At 35.7% G+C, this 17,981-nt stretch overlaps 2 protein-coding genes and 2 non-coding genes across 4 annotated transcripts; 1 reads left to right on the forward strand and 3 right to left on the reverse strand.

Moving 5' to 3' along the window:
• Positions 1 to 530: 530 nt before the first annotated feature.
• LOC121756241 (26S proteasome non-ATPase regulatory subunit 8 homolog A-like) lies at positions 531 to 3,987 on the reverse strand. The gene is made up of 6 exons (XM_042151735.1): positions 3,793 to 3,987; positions 2,811 to 2,889; positions 2,604 to 2,706; positions 1,858 to 2,121; positions 1,161 to 1,272; positions 531 to 1,035 (listed from the first exon to the last, which is right to left on the reverse strand). Exons 1-6 carry the CDS (start codon positions 3,895 to 3,897, stop codon positions 895 to 897), a joined length of 804 nt encoding a protein of 267 aa, XP_042007669.1. The 5' UTR covers positions 3,898 to 3,987; the 3' UTR covers positions 531 to 894.
• Positions 3,988 to 13,651: 9,664 nt separating this feature from the next.
• On the forward strand, positions 13,652 to 13,732 carry TRNAL-AAG. The gene has a single exon. It is a non-coding gene; the product is annotated as a tRNA-Leu (tRNA).
• Positions 13,733 to 14,437: 705 nt separating this feature from the next.
• On the reverse strand, positions 14,438 to 14,658 carry LOC121756704. Its single transcript, XR_006041077.1, has one exon. It is a non-coding gene; the product is annotated as a small nucleolar RNA U3 (small nucleolar RNA).
• Positions 14,659 to 14,728: 70 nt separating this feature from the next.
• Positions 14,729 to 16,049, reverse strand: LOC121753832. Its single transcript, XM_042149090.1, has one exon. It carries the CDS (start codon positions 15,892 to 15,894, stop codon positions 14,908 to 14,910), a length of 987 nt encoding a protein of 328 aa, XP_042005024.1. The 5' UTR covers positions 15,895 to 16,049; the 3' UTR covers positions 14,729 to 14,907.
• Positions 16,050 to 17,981: the final 1,932 nt, after the last annotated feature.

Raw genomic sequence — 17,981 nt, forward strand, 5'->3', positions numbered from 1 at the left:
AGCTAGGCGGGCCGGTTCAGGTTCATGGATTTCTCGACCCTTGACCCGCCGGTTCGGGCCCGAAACCGGCTGTTCCCGACCCTTGTGCATGCCTAATTATATTTAATGATTGTATATTATTCACGAAATAATGTTAACAATAAATAATGAAAATAATTATCTATAGTATTATAAAAAAAATTTAATACGGGAGAATATGCTTAAAACTAATTTCTTCTATTTTGATAAAATAAAATCATCAACTACAAAATAAGGGAGTACTAGTATCCAATCCTTTCATTAAATATTCTCTCAGTCTATCTATCAATATCACATTCCCAATGCCCAAGCGTCATTCATGATGGTCCAGTTCAAAATGCCTTTCCAGTAATTTATCCAAAAACTCTTTTTAATACTCCATATTTGTATAGATTATATTGATAGGGCTATCTTAATCTATTAAAACCAAATAATAGAGAAAATAGTAGTACTACTACTTGTTTTTATGCATAAAACTATACAACTTATAGTAGTACTCCATGGCATACTAATTTAGTTTAAAAGAAATCTAAATTAAATGTCCAAATCTGCAAGCTATACACAAGATTGAAACAAAGTTGTCATAAATTAAACATATTTTTATAGCTACACTGCAACCAAAGCAGTACTTGCTTGCACCATTGAACAAAAACAAGGAAATAGATCATGGTTTCAAATATGAAAATTTAGCTAAAGGCAAAGTCAAGTGAGATGTAGGCAGTTGGCAAATGAAATCCCTCGGTACAAGAGGTTGCTGTCATCAACCATAGTTTTTTTTTCTTTCTAATTTTTGAGAGTACGGTTGATGAAACCAAAATGGAGAAGATTAAATGCAAAGAAGCACGGATAAGGGTTGCATTTGCTCGTATAGGCCCCTCACACAATGCGCTCCAACTCCCTCGCATAACTGAGGGTCTGGTTGATCAGCTGCAATGACGGAATCTCCTTGCAAGGTACAGATCCCTTAGCTCTTTGGAAAAACACAAACCCATTCTTGACCTCCCACTCAGGATGCTCCTGCAATTTCCGAATGCCAAGTAAAACTAAGTTTTGTTTAAGCCAACAGAAGAGATACTACTTTTACTCAATCCTACAATTTACGAATAGTGCAGTAGGAGGTAACAGGATGCAACAGACTTTACCTCCTTGATATATTCAATTACTTCCTTGTCTGACGAATACAGCAGCATTTGACGTGCATCATTTACTGAAAGAGTATCATAGGCCTTCTCACTGCACCCAGCTATCTCATCTCTACCCACAAATGATCAAACATTAAAATAAGACCAGGAAGAATACGGACTCAGCACTATGGCAAGATCCAGAATGGGATGGAATCAGGATGTCAACATAAAAGAAGATCAAACATAAAGGAGGTGACCAAGCCTAGATCAGACACAAAGCACGACACCAAAAGCAATAAAGCAACTGGAGATTAATCGAACAACGCGATAGAAAATAGCTGCGTGCTCCCAACATGCATGTTAATTCTTCCACTTTCCACAGTCCTTCCTAAGCTAGCATAACATCACAGTAAGGCTGCATCTAAGCAGACACAATGACATACACTTAGCTCCAAAACAAAATGCCAACCTTTGTGAAGTACATGAACGAGTTCTAACGCTGCAAACATAATTCAAGTAATAACTATTACTATAACGCAAAAGTATCAGATAGACCAAATCAGTTTTTCATCTTTAAAATGGAAAAATCAGAAAGGTGTAAACAGTATAAATCAATTCAACAATCACAAACAAAGCAATTCACATGGTTCCGAAAAAAACACACATATATGCATGACAATGATGGTACAGGAATCTGTATGACTACAAATTTTACCTGACTGTCTTTGCTAGCAAGTCCATGAAATAGACATATGTTTCATGAGGTACAGCCTGTCTAGCAGTAAGCACCCTGTTATATGCTCCTTCCATGAAGGATTGTTCTAGTTCGACAGCATGCTTGATACAAGGGTTCTCCAAAGCGATAGCAGAAAGCAACTCCAACTCAGTGTGGAATTCGGCTATTCTGTTTTGCACAAGGAGTCTTAGCAGGTTTAGACCTAATATTGGGTACTCCTGGGGAGAAGGTGGGAGACGACTACTGCACGATTACATGAAATAAGAGTTAGGACATTGTTTGGAACTAAAATGCACAACTGTAGACTGGATATATATAGTCCAAGGCGTACATAGAAACTAGTACAACAAATTACAATTGCTGCTCAACCACATAGAAGTTCATGATGCCCTAATTGTATCCCGAGCCTGGTTAAAAGCACTCCATCTTGCCATGTTTATCGTAAGTCTTTATATACCTTCAATACTAAATATCATTCATAAGATAATGCCTCTGTTTCATAAACAACAAGTACTACAATCCTAATTTGCTCAAGAAAACACTTACAACAAGAAGATGCTTATGATCAGCTACATTATCATAGATTCATAGAGTGACCCATACACCATGGTTCATGAAACATGTAGCACTAAAAACAAAAGTCATAGTTGTCTTAGTCTATTTTAAAGCAAAAGAAAAAATACGGGGCTAGATAGTCTATGAAACAACTAAAGACAGATACTTACGCGGCATCTGTATAATAAGGCTTCAGTTGGCAAAAGTCTCTCTCAAAAGCATCCTGATCCTCAATCTTCACGCTCAGGATAACTGCATGCTCATAAATGTCCCCTGCAAAAAGAGGGCAAAAAAAAAACTCAAGAGTATAGGAAAGACACCAAAAGATGAATTGTATAAACTATACAAAGATATGAATGAGAGGTAGAAAGAATTACTTGCGAGTGTCAATTCATGGACAGCATTTGGAGTTTTTTCAAATAATGGAGGCAGACTCTTGAATCCTGTCAATGCAATCTAGCATACATAATGTATATTAATAACAAGACATATTACAAAATATCAATTTTGATCAGTGATTTTGCATTATATTTACACAAAGACCAAGTTAAATTAGGCATTGACTATGCAAAGAGGAACACAATCTTCTAGCTAAACTTCTGGTTAACTAAGATGTAAATTGAACCTAACAGAGTTTTACACCAATAATATGTGTCTCAAATAAGGATCCCACTCCACAAACAATAGGTTATATTCATGCCTAAATCATCAAAAGTCAATACTTCCTAATCACCAAATGCCTTCTTTCTCATATTCACACTATATGACTATATAACCAAAAAATATACATACTCACCACTATATGGCATCTTTCTTTTCCATTTAGATTAAAATTAAAGAGAACCTCTTCCCCATTCTATATAATTGTGAAATACGAAAATAGTTAGAAAGAGAGTGCACGGAACAATTCTGTTGTTTAACTCCCTCATAATGTTCAATGCTTAACTCCGGCATGTCTCAGAGAGCACCAACAGTTATCGGGTGATTTCCTTCTGCATGTTGTGTGTTTGACAAATCTACTAAACAAGAGTACATAAAACCACTCATGCGACACTCCAATCAGCCTAACTCCATGTTCCAATATGACAAATTGACAATATCCCAGCAATTCCAAAACCAGGAAGAACTGAGCAACATTAGGTCACTATCGACATAAAAATTGATTTCCCCCAATCATCCTAACCTATCTAACTCCCGAACAAAAAAATTGAACAGATGTACTAGGGTTTAAGTTTTACTATAGTAATAATCTATCATAATGAAGAAAAACAGATAAACGACCATAATTTGCGTAAACAACTATATCTATTCTGTACAATCATAAAAAATCTCCATGAAATTCGAGGAATTGAGATGTACCTTGAGCTGAAACAGAAGTTTGGTACAAGTATCAAAATCTTTGCGGAGAATTGCCGCTTTGAATCGCTCGAAGAGCTGGGAAACCTCTGTGGTTTTCGGATCCATTTCTCTCTCAAGATATATGATATATCTTCTCGCCGGATTCCGTTTTGTAGGTTTCGCGTAGATTCTTTCTGCCCAAGAAAGCAAGCTGAACTACAGTCTACATATACCAGATTTAAATCGGGTTTGGCGGTTCGGATCATCCATGACCCGTATTTTGTTCACGATATAGTAATTTCCAAGCCCAACTTGATAAAATGGTTTTCCACCGATAATTTAGTTTGTACTATTTCGTGTGAGAATAAATTGATTAATAAATAAGATAAAATTCTCTTTTATTGCTGGAATTCCCTAATATTCAAAAATTAAAGTTTTTTTTATATAACTCTTGGAAAATTTCATCCCCATTGAAACTTTATAATCTAAATATATTTCAGTTATAACTTCATTTTTCAGCTGTTACATAAGTTTTTTTTTCGTTTCAGTAATAACTAGTGATGGATCAGATCAAGAAATATAAATTCGAAGGGTCGAATATAAAAAAGAATTATTATAAATAAAAAATATTTAAAATAATTATTGTTGAAAATATATACTACTATTATACAATTACTCCCTCCGTCCGTGAAATGTTGTCCAGTTTTGCTTTAGCCCGCCCGTGAAAAGTTGCCCACTTTGTTCTTTTTTTCTTTCTATTTTTGGTAAATGGACCTCATTTTCCACTAACTCTTTACACTCACATTCTTTTATAAAACTAATATATAACCGTGCCGAGTCAAACTTGGACAATATTTCATGGACGGAGGGAGTATAATTTAAGTAACAGTATTTCATGAACGACATCGGGGTGGTATACAATGAGAGGGAAATATTTGCTACTATTTCTTATGAAAGGATTTTAAGCCTTTATGAAATTAAATATTATATTTGTCTCATAAAAATAGAGACTCTTCCTATTTTAGTTCATCGTATAAAATTGTCAATTTTTATTTTTGGTAATTTTTTTTCCAGTAATAAGATAACCCCATTCTCCTACTCTAATTATTTTTTCTTTCGATATCTCTTACTTTATCAATTGTACGAATTTAATAAATTTGTGCCGACCCTAAAATATCTTTTATTTTAGACGGTGAAAGTATACAATGATATCTATGAAATTGTAAAGCTAAACAAAAACACCTATATTTTCCTAAGTTTTCTTCTACATCTTCATGTATATTTATGTTCGGGGTTCTTTCCATCCTTGCACCATGATACACATTTTTTAACAATAAAAACAAAATGTAAGTGAACAATGCTACTGTAGTACTATAGGTTAAAGTTAGGACAAGTATTGTATCCACAAGACTAATAATTAAACTAAGTACTGTAATTTGAATTTTAAATAAGGAAAGGTCTTATAGCTAAGAAATAATTAAATGCAATTACTAAAACAATACATGTAAGGGTTCGTGCTCTGATCAAAACAAGAAACAACAAGAACTATGGCGATGGAGAAGAAAGTAAAACACACTCAAAGAATTACGTGGTTTGGCATTGATTTTCCCTACGTCCACGGAGAAGTTTCAACGGAGTTTATTGATCAAAACGTGAAGGAGAAGGATGAGATCCTCACTACAATTTGAAACGCTCAAGCTAATCACAAGTCGAGCTAACTATCAAAAGAAAACTGAGAATTGGAGAATGTGTATGTGTTGTGTGTTTTTCTCTGAGTCATCAAGCTACATATATGAAAGAAAGAGAATAAGGTTCACTAACTAACTCCAGCTTTGCAAATCTGTTTTAACCGTTCACAACGGCTAGTTTGAGCCTCATGCACCGGGCTCACTCTTTGTTCCTCCTCACTGAGCCCAGTGGCTCCCAGCTCAAAATGAGTCAGCCATTTGCATGGTCACACCATCACAAATCTCCACCTTGACCTTGCAAATCTGATCAACATCTAACTCCCTTCTCTACCTTACTACTATCTCTAGCATTCCACAACCTCTACCAATTCCAAGCAATGTTCGAACTTGGAAACCGGTAGAGCTTTTGTCAACATGTCTGAGGCATTCTCCTCTGTTGGGACCTTCACCACACTTGTCTTCCCATTCTAGATTTCATCTCTAATGAAGTGCCTTCTGACATCAATATGCTTGCTCCTTTCGTGGAACATTTTATGTTTGGCTAAACAAATAGTAGAATTGCTATCACAGCTGATCTTCACAGCACCTTGCTGAATCCCAAAATCATGAAGTATTCCCTGCAGCCATTTGCCTTCTTTTGCAGCCTCAGTCAGTGAAATGTACTCAGCCTCGGTTGCAGATAAAACAACCACAGACTGTAGATTAGACTTCCAACTTATGGTTGTGCCAAACAATATAAAAATATATACACTTTGAGACTTTCTATTATCCAGGTTTGCTGCATAGTCTGAATCACAAAATCCTTCCAAAATATCATCACCAACAGACCATGCTCCACCTCCAAAATGCAGACCAATATTTCTAGATCCCTTCATATACTTCTGAATCCAGTTTAGAGCATCCCAATGCCCCTTACCCGGATCAGACATGTATCTGCTTGCCACACTAATGGCATGTGCAACATCCGACCTTGTACAAATCATTAAGTACATCACACTGCCAAATATATTTGCATAAGGAATCAGGTTCGTCTCTAATCTTTCTTGGTATGTTCTAGGCATCTGCTCCTTGCTCAACTTGAAGTGGCTGGCTAGAGGAATAGACACTGATCTTGAATCTGACATCTGGTACTTCTTGATAACTTTATCCACATAATCTGCCTGAACCAACCTCAATTCCTTTTTCTTTCTATTTCTAAGAATGTCCATGCCTAGGATCCTTCTTGCTTCTCCAAGATCTTCCATCTCAAATTTTACTTTGAGATCATCCTTAACTAACTAAATTTCTCTTTTGCAAGAACCTGCCAACAGAATATCATCAACATACAGCAGCACTAGATATGCCACTATCACTTCCCCTTTTCTCTTCACATAAACACGGCTATCAAAACTTGATCTCACAAACCCCATAGTTTCCATATGTTCATGAAACTTAAGGTTCCCCTGCCTGCTACTCTACTTAAGTCCGTAGAGACTCTTCTTCAACAAAAAAAATTTTCTGCTCTTCCCCAGGTTTCTCAAAACCCTTTGGTTGCATCATGTAGATCGTTTCTTCTTGATCCCCATGAAGGAATGCAATTTTCACATCAAGTTGATGTAGTTCCTAATCAAAATAGGCAGTGAGTGCGAGCAAAATTCTGATGGAGGTGTGCTTCACTACTGGTGAGAAAACTTCTGTATAGTCAATTCCTTCCACTTGTGTGAAGCCTCTTGCTACCAATCTGGCCTTGAAACGTGTTGTCTCAACTTCTCCCACCTCCACCATCTTCTTGAAAATCCATTTGCAACTGATCAATTTTTGAGTTTCTGGATTTTTCACCAAAATCCAGGTACCATTCTTAAGCAAAGATTCAATCTCTTCTCTCATTGCTTTGATCCATTTCCGACTCTCTTTGCTCCTTATGGCTTCCTCATATGTTGATGGCTCTGTGCACATGAGTACTTCAGCCACACACAAGGCAAAAAAACTCATATCATAATTAGAAAATATGCTGGGCTATCTAGTGTTTCTTGTTGGATTTCTCTTTGGCATCTGACTTTCTGCTGCATCTTGTTGAGTAATCACTTGAGGTGATTGTGGCTGAACTCCACCGTCTTCCTGGTTTTCTATGACCTCAGTTTCTTCATCAGAATCCAGCCTGCTAGATCCTTCACCAATCTCAAAACTCTGCAGGTCTGCAGGGCTAACTTTATCAGCAGGAAACTCCTTCATGAAAGGCATTTCAGCTTCATTGAAGCTCTCATCCCTACTAATGATAATTTTCTAATCACCTTTTTCTAGATTCCAGAGCTTGTAGGCCTTCACACCATCTTGATATCCCAACATAATACACTTTTTAGCTCTTGGCTCTAGCTTGCGTTGCTTCATATGTGCATATGCAACACAATCAAAACTTCTCAAACTAGAGTAATCACCAAGACTTCCATACCATCTTTTATCTGGGATCTCATTTGATATAGAAGATGAGGGACATTTATTTATTAGCACAGCTGCAGTAGATACAGCCTCAGTCCAAAATTTCTTAGGCAAACCAGAAGAAAACAACATGCATCTCACTCTTTGAAGAAGAGTTGGGTTCATTCTTTCTGCACCACCATTATGTTGAGGATTTCTATGAGCTGTCATATGCCTCTTGATCCCTTTCAATTTGCAGAATCCCTCAAACTCAGAAGATCGAAATTCCATGCCATTGTCAGTTCTTAATCATTTCAACACAGACCCATTTTCATTTTCATATCTGTTATGCCATTCTTGGAATTTCTCAAATGCTTTAGACTTATTCTTCAGTATGTAGACCCAAACTTTTCTAGAATAATCATCTATGATGGAGATGAAATACTTACCTCCACTCATAGACTCTACTTGAGATGCCCCCAGAGATCACTATGAGCATAGGCAAAAGGTGCGGTTGAGGTGTGCTTTCTAGAAGTGAATGGAAGCTTCTTTGCCTTTCCTAAGATGCATGGCTCACATTTCTTAAGACCCTCAGATACATCTATCTTGATAACACCTTGCTTAGCTAGCTCTCTAATTCCCTTTTCACCAACATGACCCAATCTGCTATGCCATGAACTCAAACTCTCATGCTATGCAACATTAGCAGATCCAATAACAGTCTCAGCCATGAGGTAATATAAACTATGTTTCCTCTTGGCCTCCATGATGATCCTTGATCTTTTGGTTACTTTCAAAATCCGAGATCCAGAGCTGAACTTGCAACCTTTTGATTCCAGTAGCTCGAGTGATATCAAATTTCTTTTGATTTTGGGTATGAATCTTACCTCTGCCAGTATCTTGATGCTCCCATCCATCACTTTTAGCTTAATATCCCCAATGCCCTTAGCTTCACAAGTCTGATCATTACCAAGTATGACAGAACCCTAACTACATTCCAAGTTATGAAACTAAGACTTGTGAGAACAGATATGGTAAGTACATCTTGTATCCATGATCCAGGATTCCTCAATAGTGGCTCCATCATGTATGTTCAGAGCCTCAAGAGCCTACACCTCCTGAGTAATGTCTGCAGTCTCAGCTCCTCCATTCTTCTCTTGTTCTTGCTTTCTCTTCCAAGCAAAACATGATTTTTTGAGATGGTCAGGCTTCTTACAATAATGGCAGCTCCTTGTTTCCTTTCCTCCCTCATTCTTTTCCTTTTCTTGTTTCTTCTGAAACTTGTTCTTCTGGCCTTTCTTCTGATCATTCTTGAGATACAAACTTCCAGCCGCTTGATCAGTTGGCTTTGTAGAAGACCTCTGTGTATCTTTTAGTTTCAGCGCCGAATGCACTTCTTCATAGCTGATCTAGGATTCTCTTCCAAGCAACATAGCATCCTTGAAATGCTCATAACTCTTAGGAAGGGAATTCAGCAACATCAGAGCTTTATCTCCATCTTTGATTTCCTCATCAATGTTCTCTAAATCATCAATGCACTTGCCAAACTCTTCAAGGTGCTCCAGTATACTTTTGCCATCTACAATCTTGAATGTCAGTAACTTCTGCTTCAAATGCAGCCGGTTTGCAAGAGATTTAGTCATGTATAATGACTCTAACTTCGAAACACACCTGAGGTCGTGTCTTCCTTGGCCACTTCCCTGAGCACTCTATCACTCAGGTTCAGAGTCAGAGCGTTGTATGCTTTGTATTGCATCTCTTGCAATCTTGGCTTCTCCTTCTCATCTGGCTCTGCCTTATTCTCTTCACTGCTGCTTCCATTGAGGATCTCCCAGAGACCTTGTTGCATCAAGATGGCCTTCATCTTGAGCCTCCACAACCGAAATCATTTCAGCCAGTGAATTTCTCCACATCAAACTTTGTTGTGGACATTCTTCAAACGGCTGGAGTGCAGTGATCAAGAATCACTTTGAACCAGAAACTACAAACTTCAATTCACCGGAGATTCGTCCCAATCTTGTTCCCACCGGACGGTGCCACTTGTAAGGGTTTGTGCTCTGATCAAAACAAGAAACAACAAGAACTATGGCGATGGCGAAGAAAGTAAAACACACTCAAAGAATTACGTGGTTTGGCATTGATTTTGCCTACGTCCACGGAGAAATTTCAACGGAGTTTATTGATCAAAACGTGAAGGAGAAGGATGAGATCCTCACTACAATTTGAAATGCTCAAGCTAATCACAAGTCGAGCTAACTATAAAAAGAAAACTGAGAATAGGAGAATGTGTATGTGTTGTGTGTTTTTCTCTGATTCATCGAGCTACATATATGAGAGATAAAGAGAATAAGATTCACTAACTAACTCCAGCTTTGCAAATCTGTTATAACCGTTCACAACGGCTAGTTTGATCCTCATGCACCGGGCTCACTCTTTGCCTCTCCTCACTGAGCCCAGTGGCTCCCAGCTAAAAACGAGTCAGCCATTTGCATGGTCACACCATCACAATACAATTTAATAACAAAGACTAATTCATGTAAAAACATAAATTTTATTAAACTAAGTACACTGACTCTAGCTAGTTCGACTAAATTTTATTATGGCGACTGCTGGAATTATTAAAATGATGACTTATGTATTTTTGGCATGACCTCCATGCACGAAGGTCACCACTGAGGCGTTTGCAAGTGCCCACAATCCACGACTCATGGAAGAAGACAAGTGTCTGCCTTGGCACTTTCGATACCCCTGAGGAGGCCGCCCTTGCCTACGACAGTGCCGCTATGTCCCACCACGGCGCCAAGGCCAATATCAAGACCGACTTCTCACCGTCCTCGAGGCTCTCCTTCGATCTCAATTTGTCGTCCAATTACCACCGGATCGCGCCAGCCGGATGCCTCATGATTCCGTAAGACGGGAGACACAACTACTCAACCACCTTGGCATCAACACAATTTTGACGAAAAGTGATGTTCCATCGCTCGTGTCATCTCCAATAATACCGTGGCTTTTTGGTGTTTTATTTACATTTTACATTTATATTTAGTCTAATAATTAATCAACTGATATCTATATCTATACATATATAAAACATATATAAAAGACGAGATTTAGAGAAAATAACAGAAATGCCATTATGATATTTTTAATTATATTATGATATTATAAATCAAAATAATTGATTACATATCATAAATTTAGAGAAGTCAATTTTTTTTGTTATTATCATAATAATGGGGAAGTGAATGGTTTTGAAGAAGATGAAGTGAATTATATTCTATGAACCGTGTATTTATTATTAATATTCTAAATATATATATTAAAAGTTTAAGTAAATGCATATAAAGTTTATTAATTCGAATTATATTAATGACAAGTCGTATAGTTGAATCCTTGAATGCAAATTCAATCAATATTATTATCTTTTTTATTCATGTGATAGTAGCAATTATATATGTCTACTTTCATACTCCTACATAAAAGAAACATGAAGAGGCTCCAATTTGAAAAGCCACGTAAAAGTTAAAAAATTATTGTGTATGATTTATTATTAATGGGTTTGGAGGAGATGAAGTGAAAAGGTTTTTAGAATCAATGATATTGTAATAAAAAAGAAGAAGAATGCCAACGGTCACAAAACTTCTATAAAAACCAATTCTATTAATCAAAAGCGTGTTTCTTTCCTTGTGCTTGATATGTGTATGGGGGCTCCGGGGAGAAAGCGGATAGGGAAAAAGGAGATAATAAGATAAGGCGGCGATTGGCGACAACAAATGGAGATTTTTTCTGGTAGATAAGAAAAAATGTGAGAAGTGATTTATTCTGATGGCTAAGAGCATCTTCAAGAACAACCTAAAACACATTTTTTGGTCAGATTAAGCCTTCAATCATAAATATTTGTTGAAATTGTAATATAAAGTCAATAATTGATTTTAAGTTGGATTTCTTATATATAGTGGAAGCACATTGGCTGATGGAGAAGATGGTGCCATTGTAGGACAAGGAAAGTGCAGGACATGATTGGTGAAGAATTTACAAATTAATTTTTTATGGAACATATAGATGTAACAAACACCTTATGGATCTATTCGATTAATTGGATTCATGTTAATAAATTTATTTGTTTAATTTAATCAATTATATTTTTGAATTTGATGAAATATGAACAGATTATATTCTATATATTTATTTGTTATATAGTTTGTTATTATATTTTTCTATGATTATTATTTTCTATGATTATTATAAATTGTATATAATAATTTCATATTAATGGTGTTTTGGTATTAAATTGCACTATGCATTGTTAAAATTGAATATCTTTTTGTAGTAAGTAGTATGTATCAAAATATTTCTATTTAATATGTGTCTTTGTTGTTTTAATGGGGTATTACTATAATTTTAAATAGAGGGAACATCATTTTTGGTCCACGAACTTTGCCAAAGTATCATTTTAGGTCCGTGAACTTTGAAAATATCATTTTAGGTCCGTGAACTTTGAGTTAGTATCATTTGAGGTACTTTTTACTATTTTCAAGTTTTTTTGGACGAAAATACCATCAATACCTTAAAGTGTATATATTTTTAATAAATTTATCATATACTCATATTTTTTTATAAATATCTTTACAATATATTTTTGACAAATTTTCTAAATATAATTTGACCTTAAATATTATCACTTAATTTTGTGACATGCAAGTAAAATTGCTTCTTCAATTTTTTATATTAATTTTTTAAAAAAATTGAATAAAGAACTTGCTTTAATAATAAAATATTGAATAAAGATCTTTTTATAAATATCTTTACAATATATTTTTGACAAATTTTCTAAATATAATTTGACCTTAAATATTATCACTTAATTTTGTGACATACAAGCAAAATTGCTTCATCAATTTTTTATATTAAGTTTTTTAAAAAAATGAATAAAGAACTTTCTTTAATAATAAAAAATTGAATAAAGATCTTTTTATAAATATCTTTACAATATATTTTTGACAAATTTTCTAAATATAATTTGACCTTCAATATTATCATTTAATTTTGTGACATGCAAGAAAAGATCTTTATTCAATTTTTTATTATTAAAGAAAAGTTCTTTATTCAATTTTAAAAAAATTAATATAAAAAATTGAAGAAGCAATTTTACTTGCATGTCACAAAATTAAGTGATAATATTTAAGGTCAAATTATATTTAGAAAATTTGTCAAAAATATATTGTAAAGATATTTCTAAAAAATTATGAGTATATGATAAATTTATTAAAAATATATACACTTTAAGGTATTGAGGGTATTTTCATCCAAAAAAACTTGGAAATAGTAAAAAGTACCTCAAATGATACAAACTCAAAGTTCACGGACCTAAAATGATATTTTCAAAGTTCACGGACCTAAAATGATACTTTGGCAAAGTTCGTGGACCAAAAATGATGTTCCCTCTTTTAAATATTATAATCATGCTTTGAACTTAAACTGCATAATTGTGTTTAAAATATTACTTATATTACTCTAAATCGAGATTAGAATTATTAATTGTGATCTAGTTTATAATATTTTTATTTTATTCACACTTACTATTATACCAACATTTTTATTCAATTAAGTTGTTATTGGTATTAAATATAAAAATTTCAAATTACAGAAATAGAACAATATATATTTAAAAATTTTCAATTTGCCGTGCATAGCACGGGGGAGATACTTGTTACAAAATAACGTAGGAAATTTATGGCTAGTTTGTTGATAGTTCTGTATTTCCAATATTGTTCAATGTATAAATATTATTAACATATGTTGAGATGGCCGAGTTGGTCTAAGGCGCCAGATTAAGGTTCTGGTCCGAAAGGGCGTGGGTTCAAATCCCACTCTCAACAAATTACATTTTTCTTAAATCATTTTATTGATTTCCTCCCGTTTTTCTCGTATTTTTTGCAATAGTCCATAATAATTCAAGACTTCTTAACCGGGTACGTGAATATAATAAATATACAATTTTTATTTTAAAACATACTCGCACTTTTGCTCATATCTAGTCAATGGTCATAATCCTGGTAGGCCAACAAAATATCTTTAACACATGACATCTCAAGAAAATATGCCTTTTTACACATGATATGCTCAAGAAAATATGTGCTTTTACATGCAATATGTATTCATATGATTATAAGAATTTTATTTAAATGCAAAAAATGAATATCCATTGCTAATTCCATCGTGGCCAATATTTAAGATACTTCTACTACATAAAAAATACTTGTTTAGAACGACAACATAAATTTGTGACAATTTTGGTCCAATAGTATGTCAATTACTATACTTTGTGTGCTAGGAACTTAGGATACATGCTCAGAATTAGTCAAGGGACTCGAGGCATAAATTAACTTATACTAATATCTTCAGACTTTATCTATTAAATCACTCGTGACACATGCTCATCCAATTCCAAACTCTTTTGTTTTTAATTAAGTTCTTTTATCTAATTTATCTACGTGACATACAATTGGATACTTTAAATTATCTGAAAGTAATAATATACATTGCAATTGTTGTATTTTTGCAAATGGTTAACTTTTTCATAAAATTTACATTACTCCCCATTGCAAGACCACACCAACTTCACAAGGCAATTCGAGAACGATCCTCTACTACACTAGATGCTCAGACATTGAGCCAATGGTCGGTTAATTACGCTTTGGTCAAGCAGCTATGGCTCATCCTCTAAATTGGTTTTCTGTCTCTTTAGATATCAAGAAAACAGAAGTACGAGCCTATAGAAAAGATCATGTTCAAGTACGGTCATTCCTAGCTATAGAGCATGTCACACCTAATTATGCATCAAACCATTTGACTGTTTATGTTGGAAAAATAGAAACACAAAGTAACTTTATTCATTAGGAAAAAATAGAAACACAGACCCCATGTAATTATAAAAACTCGATTTACTATTTAGTATGGAGAGAAGTATTAAAAAAAAACATTGGTATGTGTACAAAATACAACACAACACAATAGACAGGTGAAAGCAGTGAGCAAAACACAAGATGCAAAGTCAAACACAAATGGGGCAATGAACCAAACCATTTTCATTACACTCTCCACACCTCTCCCTATCAGCCCCCACAACCACCTTACAACTCCCCCCACACCCCAAGCACGGCACAAACCTGGCCCCACCGCATCCCCTACACCCCAGCCTCCCCGCCCCCCTCTCCACCCTTGCCCAGTTCAATATCCGGCTTAGCCGCCCCGTCTCGTTCAGCCCCACCACCTCCTCCGCCCCCCCGATATACCTCCCCTTCACAAACACCCTCGGCACGGCCGCCCCCTCCTCCCCTAGAAGGTCCCTCAGCTCGCCGCGGAACCCCCCGTCCAGCGCCACGTCCCGCTCGTCGAACACCACCTGGTACGTCTCCATGAGGTGGCGCACGCGGTTGCAGTCCTCGTACGTCCGCCGCACCCCTCCCAGCGACGTCGTGTACACCACCACCGCCTCCTCCCCACCCGGCGGGCATATCTCGGGGAAGTCTCCCAGCGGGTCCCGCTTCACGAACCCCGCCCCCTTCCCTCCCTTCTCCCTCTCCTCCCTGTCCTTCTGTATGAATATGTTGTCCTTCAGTGACCTCGCTACCGCCACTACCGGTCCAGGTGTGGGTCCAGAAACTAGTTGACTATCGGTTGACGAAGCGCTCTTCTTCTTCTCCAGCTCTTCTAACGTGTGGAAGGAGAAGTTCTTGCAGATCTGCGGCGGTTGTTCTTCAGCTGGGGGCGGGGGAGGGGAGTTGAGCTTCGGCTTGAGATCCTCGAGGGCTTTGCTGACTTCGTCCCAGGAGCGGGGGGTGGCGCCGTCGATGGCGCCGTTGAGCTTGTCGAGGAGTGGGGGCGGCTTCTCGTCGAGGAAGGGCTCGTCGGGGTTATCGGTGGAGGGCTTCAGCCAGGGCTCCTCGATGGAGTTCACGTCGAAGACGGCGAAGGAAGATGGGGGAGGGCGGTAGGCGTCGACGGCGACGTCGATTCGCTTGGATGAGGCGCACCCCATTGTTGTGGTGGCATGCGAGGGGAAATTATTGAGGGGCGATTTTGTGGTGGGATGGTGGAGGAGGGCTTTATCTTTTTCATTATCTTGTTTTTAATGTAGTAGTAGTGTTCTGTGGCCTTAAGTTTTGTTTGTGGTGATGTGATTCCGAATAGTCCATTTTGGAACTTGGAAGTTGGAACAAAGACAAGAGCTATGGTTGTGGTGAGTGAGAGAACACGTTCATCTTTATTTCGTTATTAATTAATCTATTATTCTTTTTGTGATGTTAAACTCTTTTCCAAATTAAGTTACATGATTTTATTTCTATTTTAGCTTGCGTATCGAATTAATATTTCAACATACTATCAACACATTGTCAACCAGTTGACACTGTGCTAACATCAAAATCTTAAAATTTTATAACACACCCAATTGACACTGTGCTAACATCGAAATCTTAAAATTTTATAACACACCCAGTTGACACTGTGCTAACATCGAAATCTTAAAATTTTATAATATGTTAAAACTGTGTTGACAATGAGTTTATACAATATTTAGAATTTGCATTTAATTATATATATGTTGCCATAGATCTATCATACAATCTAAAATACACTACAAAAAACTTATCTTTTAGTGACATAAAAATTGAGACTCAATTACTAGCGCTTGATTTTTTTTAAAGAAAGTGTTACTCAGTTGAGGGCAAATTATCTTAATTCTTTGCTTTTTAAGGATGCTTCTACTTGTGTCCCCTAATTTTAGTTGGAGCACTGACAACACTTTTATAAAGCGTTGGTGGTATAGTTAGTGATATGATCCCTATATCATAGTATTTAGTTATTGTTTCGATTCACCAAATCTTTACATATATTGTTATCTTGTTCGATAAGTTAGGAGTAGTATTCTAGTATTATAAATAGGATAAATTGTTATCATTTTATTCATTGAATCAATTAATAAGAAGTATTTTCCCTATCATATTTTCAAGCTCTACAAACGGTAGACACGTTTCTGTCTAACGGGAATCCCCCACACGCAGAGCTCTACCCGATCTCAGCGACCCTGAATCAGGGCGCCGGAACCCCTCTCACCGCCGATCTTTAGTGCTGCCAGTGTCGGTTAAGGAATCCATTCTTAACCGTTAAACACACAAATTAACATCTTTAATAATATTAAAAGTGTGCTTGTCTGATTTTTTTATTGCAGTAACATAGAAAGAATGACTTATTTATTCTTTATATATTCCACGAACTTAATCAACAAATATAATAAAAGAAACTAGATAATTAAACTCATTTTCGTGACTTGACCTTCTATCTTTTTGCTAATAAAAATATTTTTATCTAAATTTTACCACTTTCACTATTATAAATCCTATTTTGAGTGTTTTATCTCATTTGGAAGGAAGATTTTAACAATTCCAGTATCATTTTGGTTGATTGAATGATTGTTGCTTTCTTGAGTGTTCACAAATCTGGAAACACTCTAAAAACTACTCCTAGATAAAATAAAATAAAAATTGTCACATCAATATTTCACAAATAACTCAGGTCGTCTCAAATTTTTCCACTTTTATGAGACGTCGGAGTATTATATTTGCTTATAATATTTTGTTTGTCTACTATTAAATATTTCATATTTCTTTTTTTTTCTTCCGTCCATCATTGAATATTTTATTTTATTTTTATTATATTTGGTCAATGAACCCTGAAGTTCATTAACTTACTTCATTAATATTTTATTATTAAATTAATATATAAAAGTATGACTCATTTCAACAACATTAGTTTTTATCAATTTTCCTTTCTAAAGTCAAATAATATCTTAGAATTCGTGTCGACATTTAATTATTGACGAAGGCTGTATAATCAAATCAAAGTATTTTTATTTAATTCCGGGCATCATTTACATATCCTCCTATTATAATTAATATATTATTCTTGCAATGAGTTGTGATCATATAATAACCCTCAAATCACGTAATAACCCTATAACCAAATCTGGACCACACATATTTTCTAATCTTGTGGTTTAGATTCAAAATTAGATTTACATCATAAAAAAAGCGCGGGGGTAAATATGTCATTTCCCTCATTTAATTT

Source organism: Salvia splendens, chromosome 11, assembly GCF_004379255.2.
Source record: "Salvia splendens isolate huo1 chromosome 11, SspV2, whole genome shotgun sequence".
Lineage (NCBI taxonomy): Eukaryota > Viridiplantae > Streptophyta > Magnoliopsida > Lamiales > Lamiaceae > Salvia > Salvia splendens.

Coding starts and splice junctions, on each gene's coding strand:
- LOC121756241 (XM_042151735.1), bottom strand. CDS start 3,897: ATGGATCCGAAAACCACAGAGGTTTCCCAGCTCTTCGAGCGATTCAAA. Junction 2,122..2,603: donor CCTTATTATACAGATGCCGC/GTAAGTATCTGT, acceptor GTAATCGTGCAG/TAGTCGTCTCCCACCTTCTC. Junction 1,273..1,857: donor TTGCTAGCAAAGACAGTCAG/GTAAAATTTGTA, acceptor ATTTGTGGGTAG/AGATGAGATAGCTGGGTGCA.
- LOC121753832 (XM_042149090.1), bottom strand. CDS start 15,894: ATGGGGTGCGCCTCATCCAAGCGAATCGACGTCGCCGTCGACGCCTAC.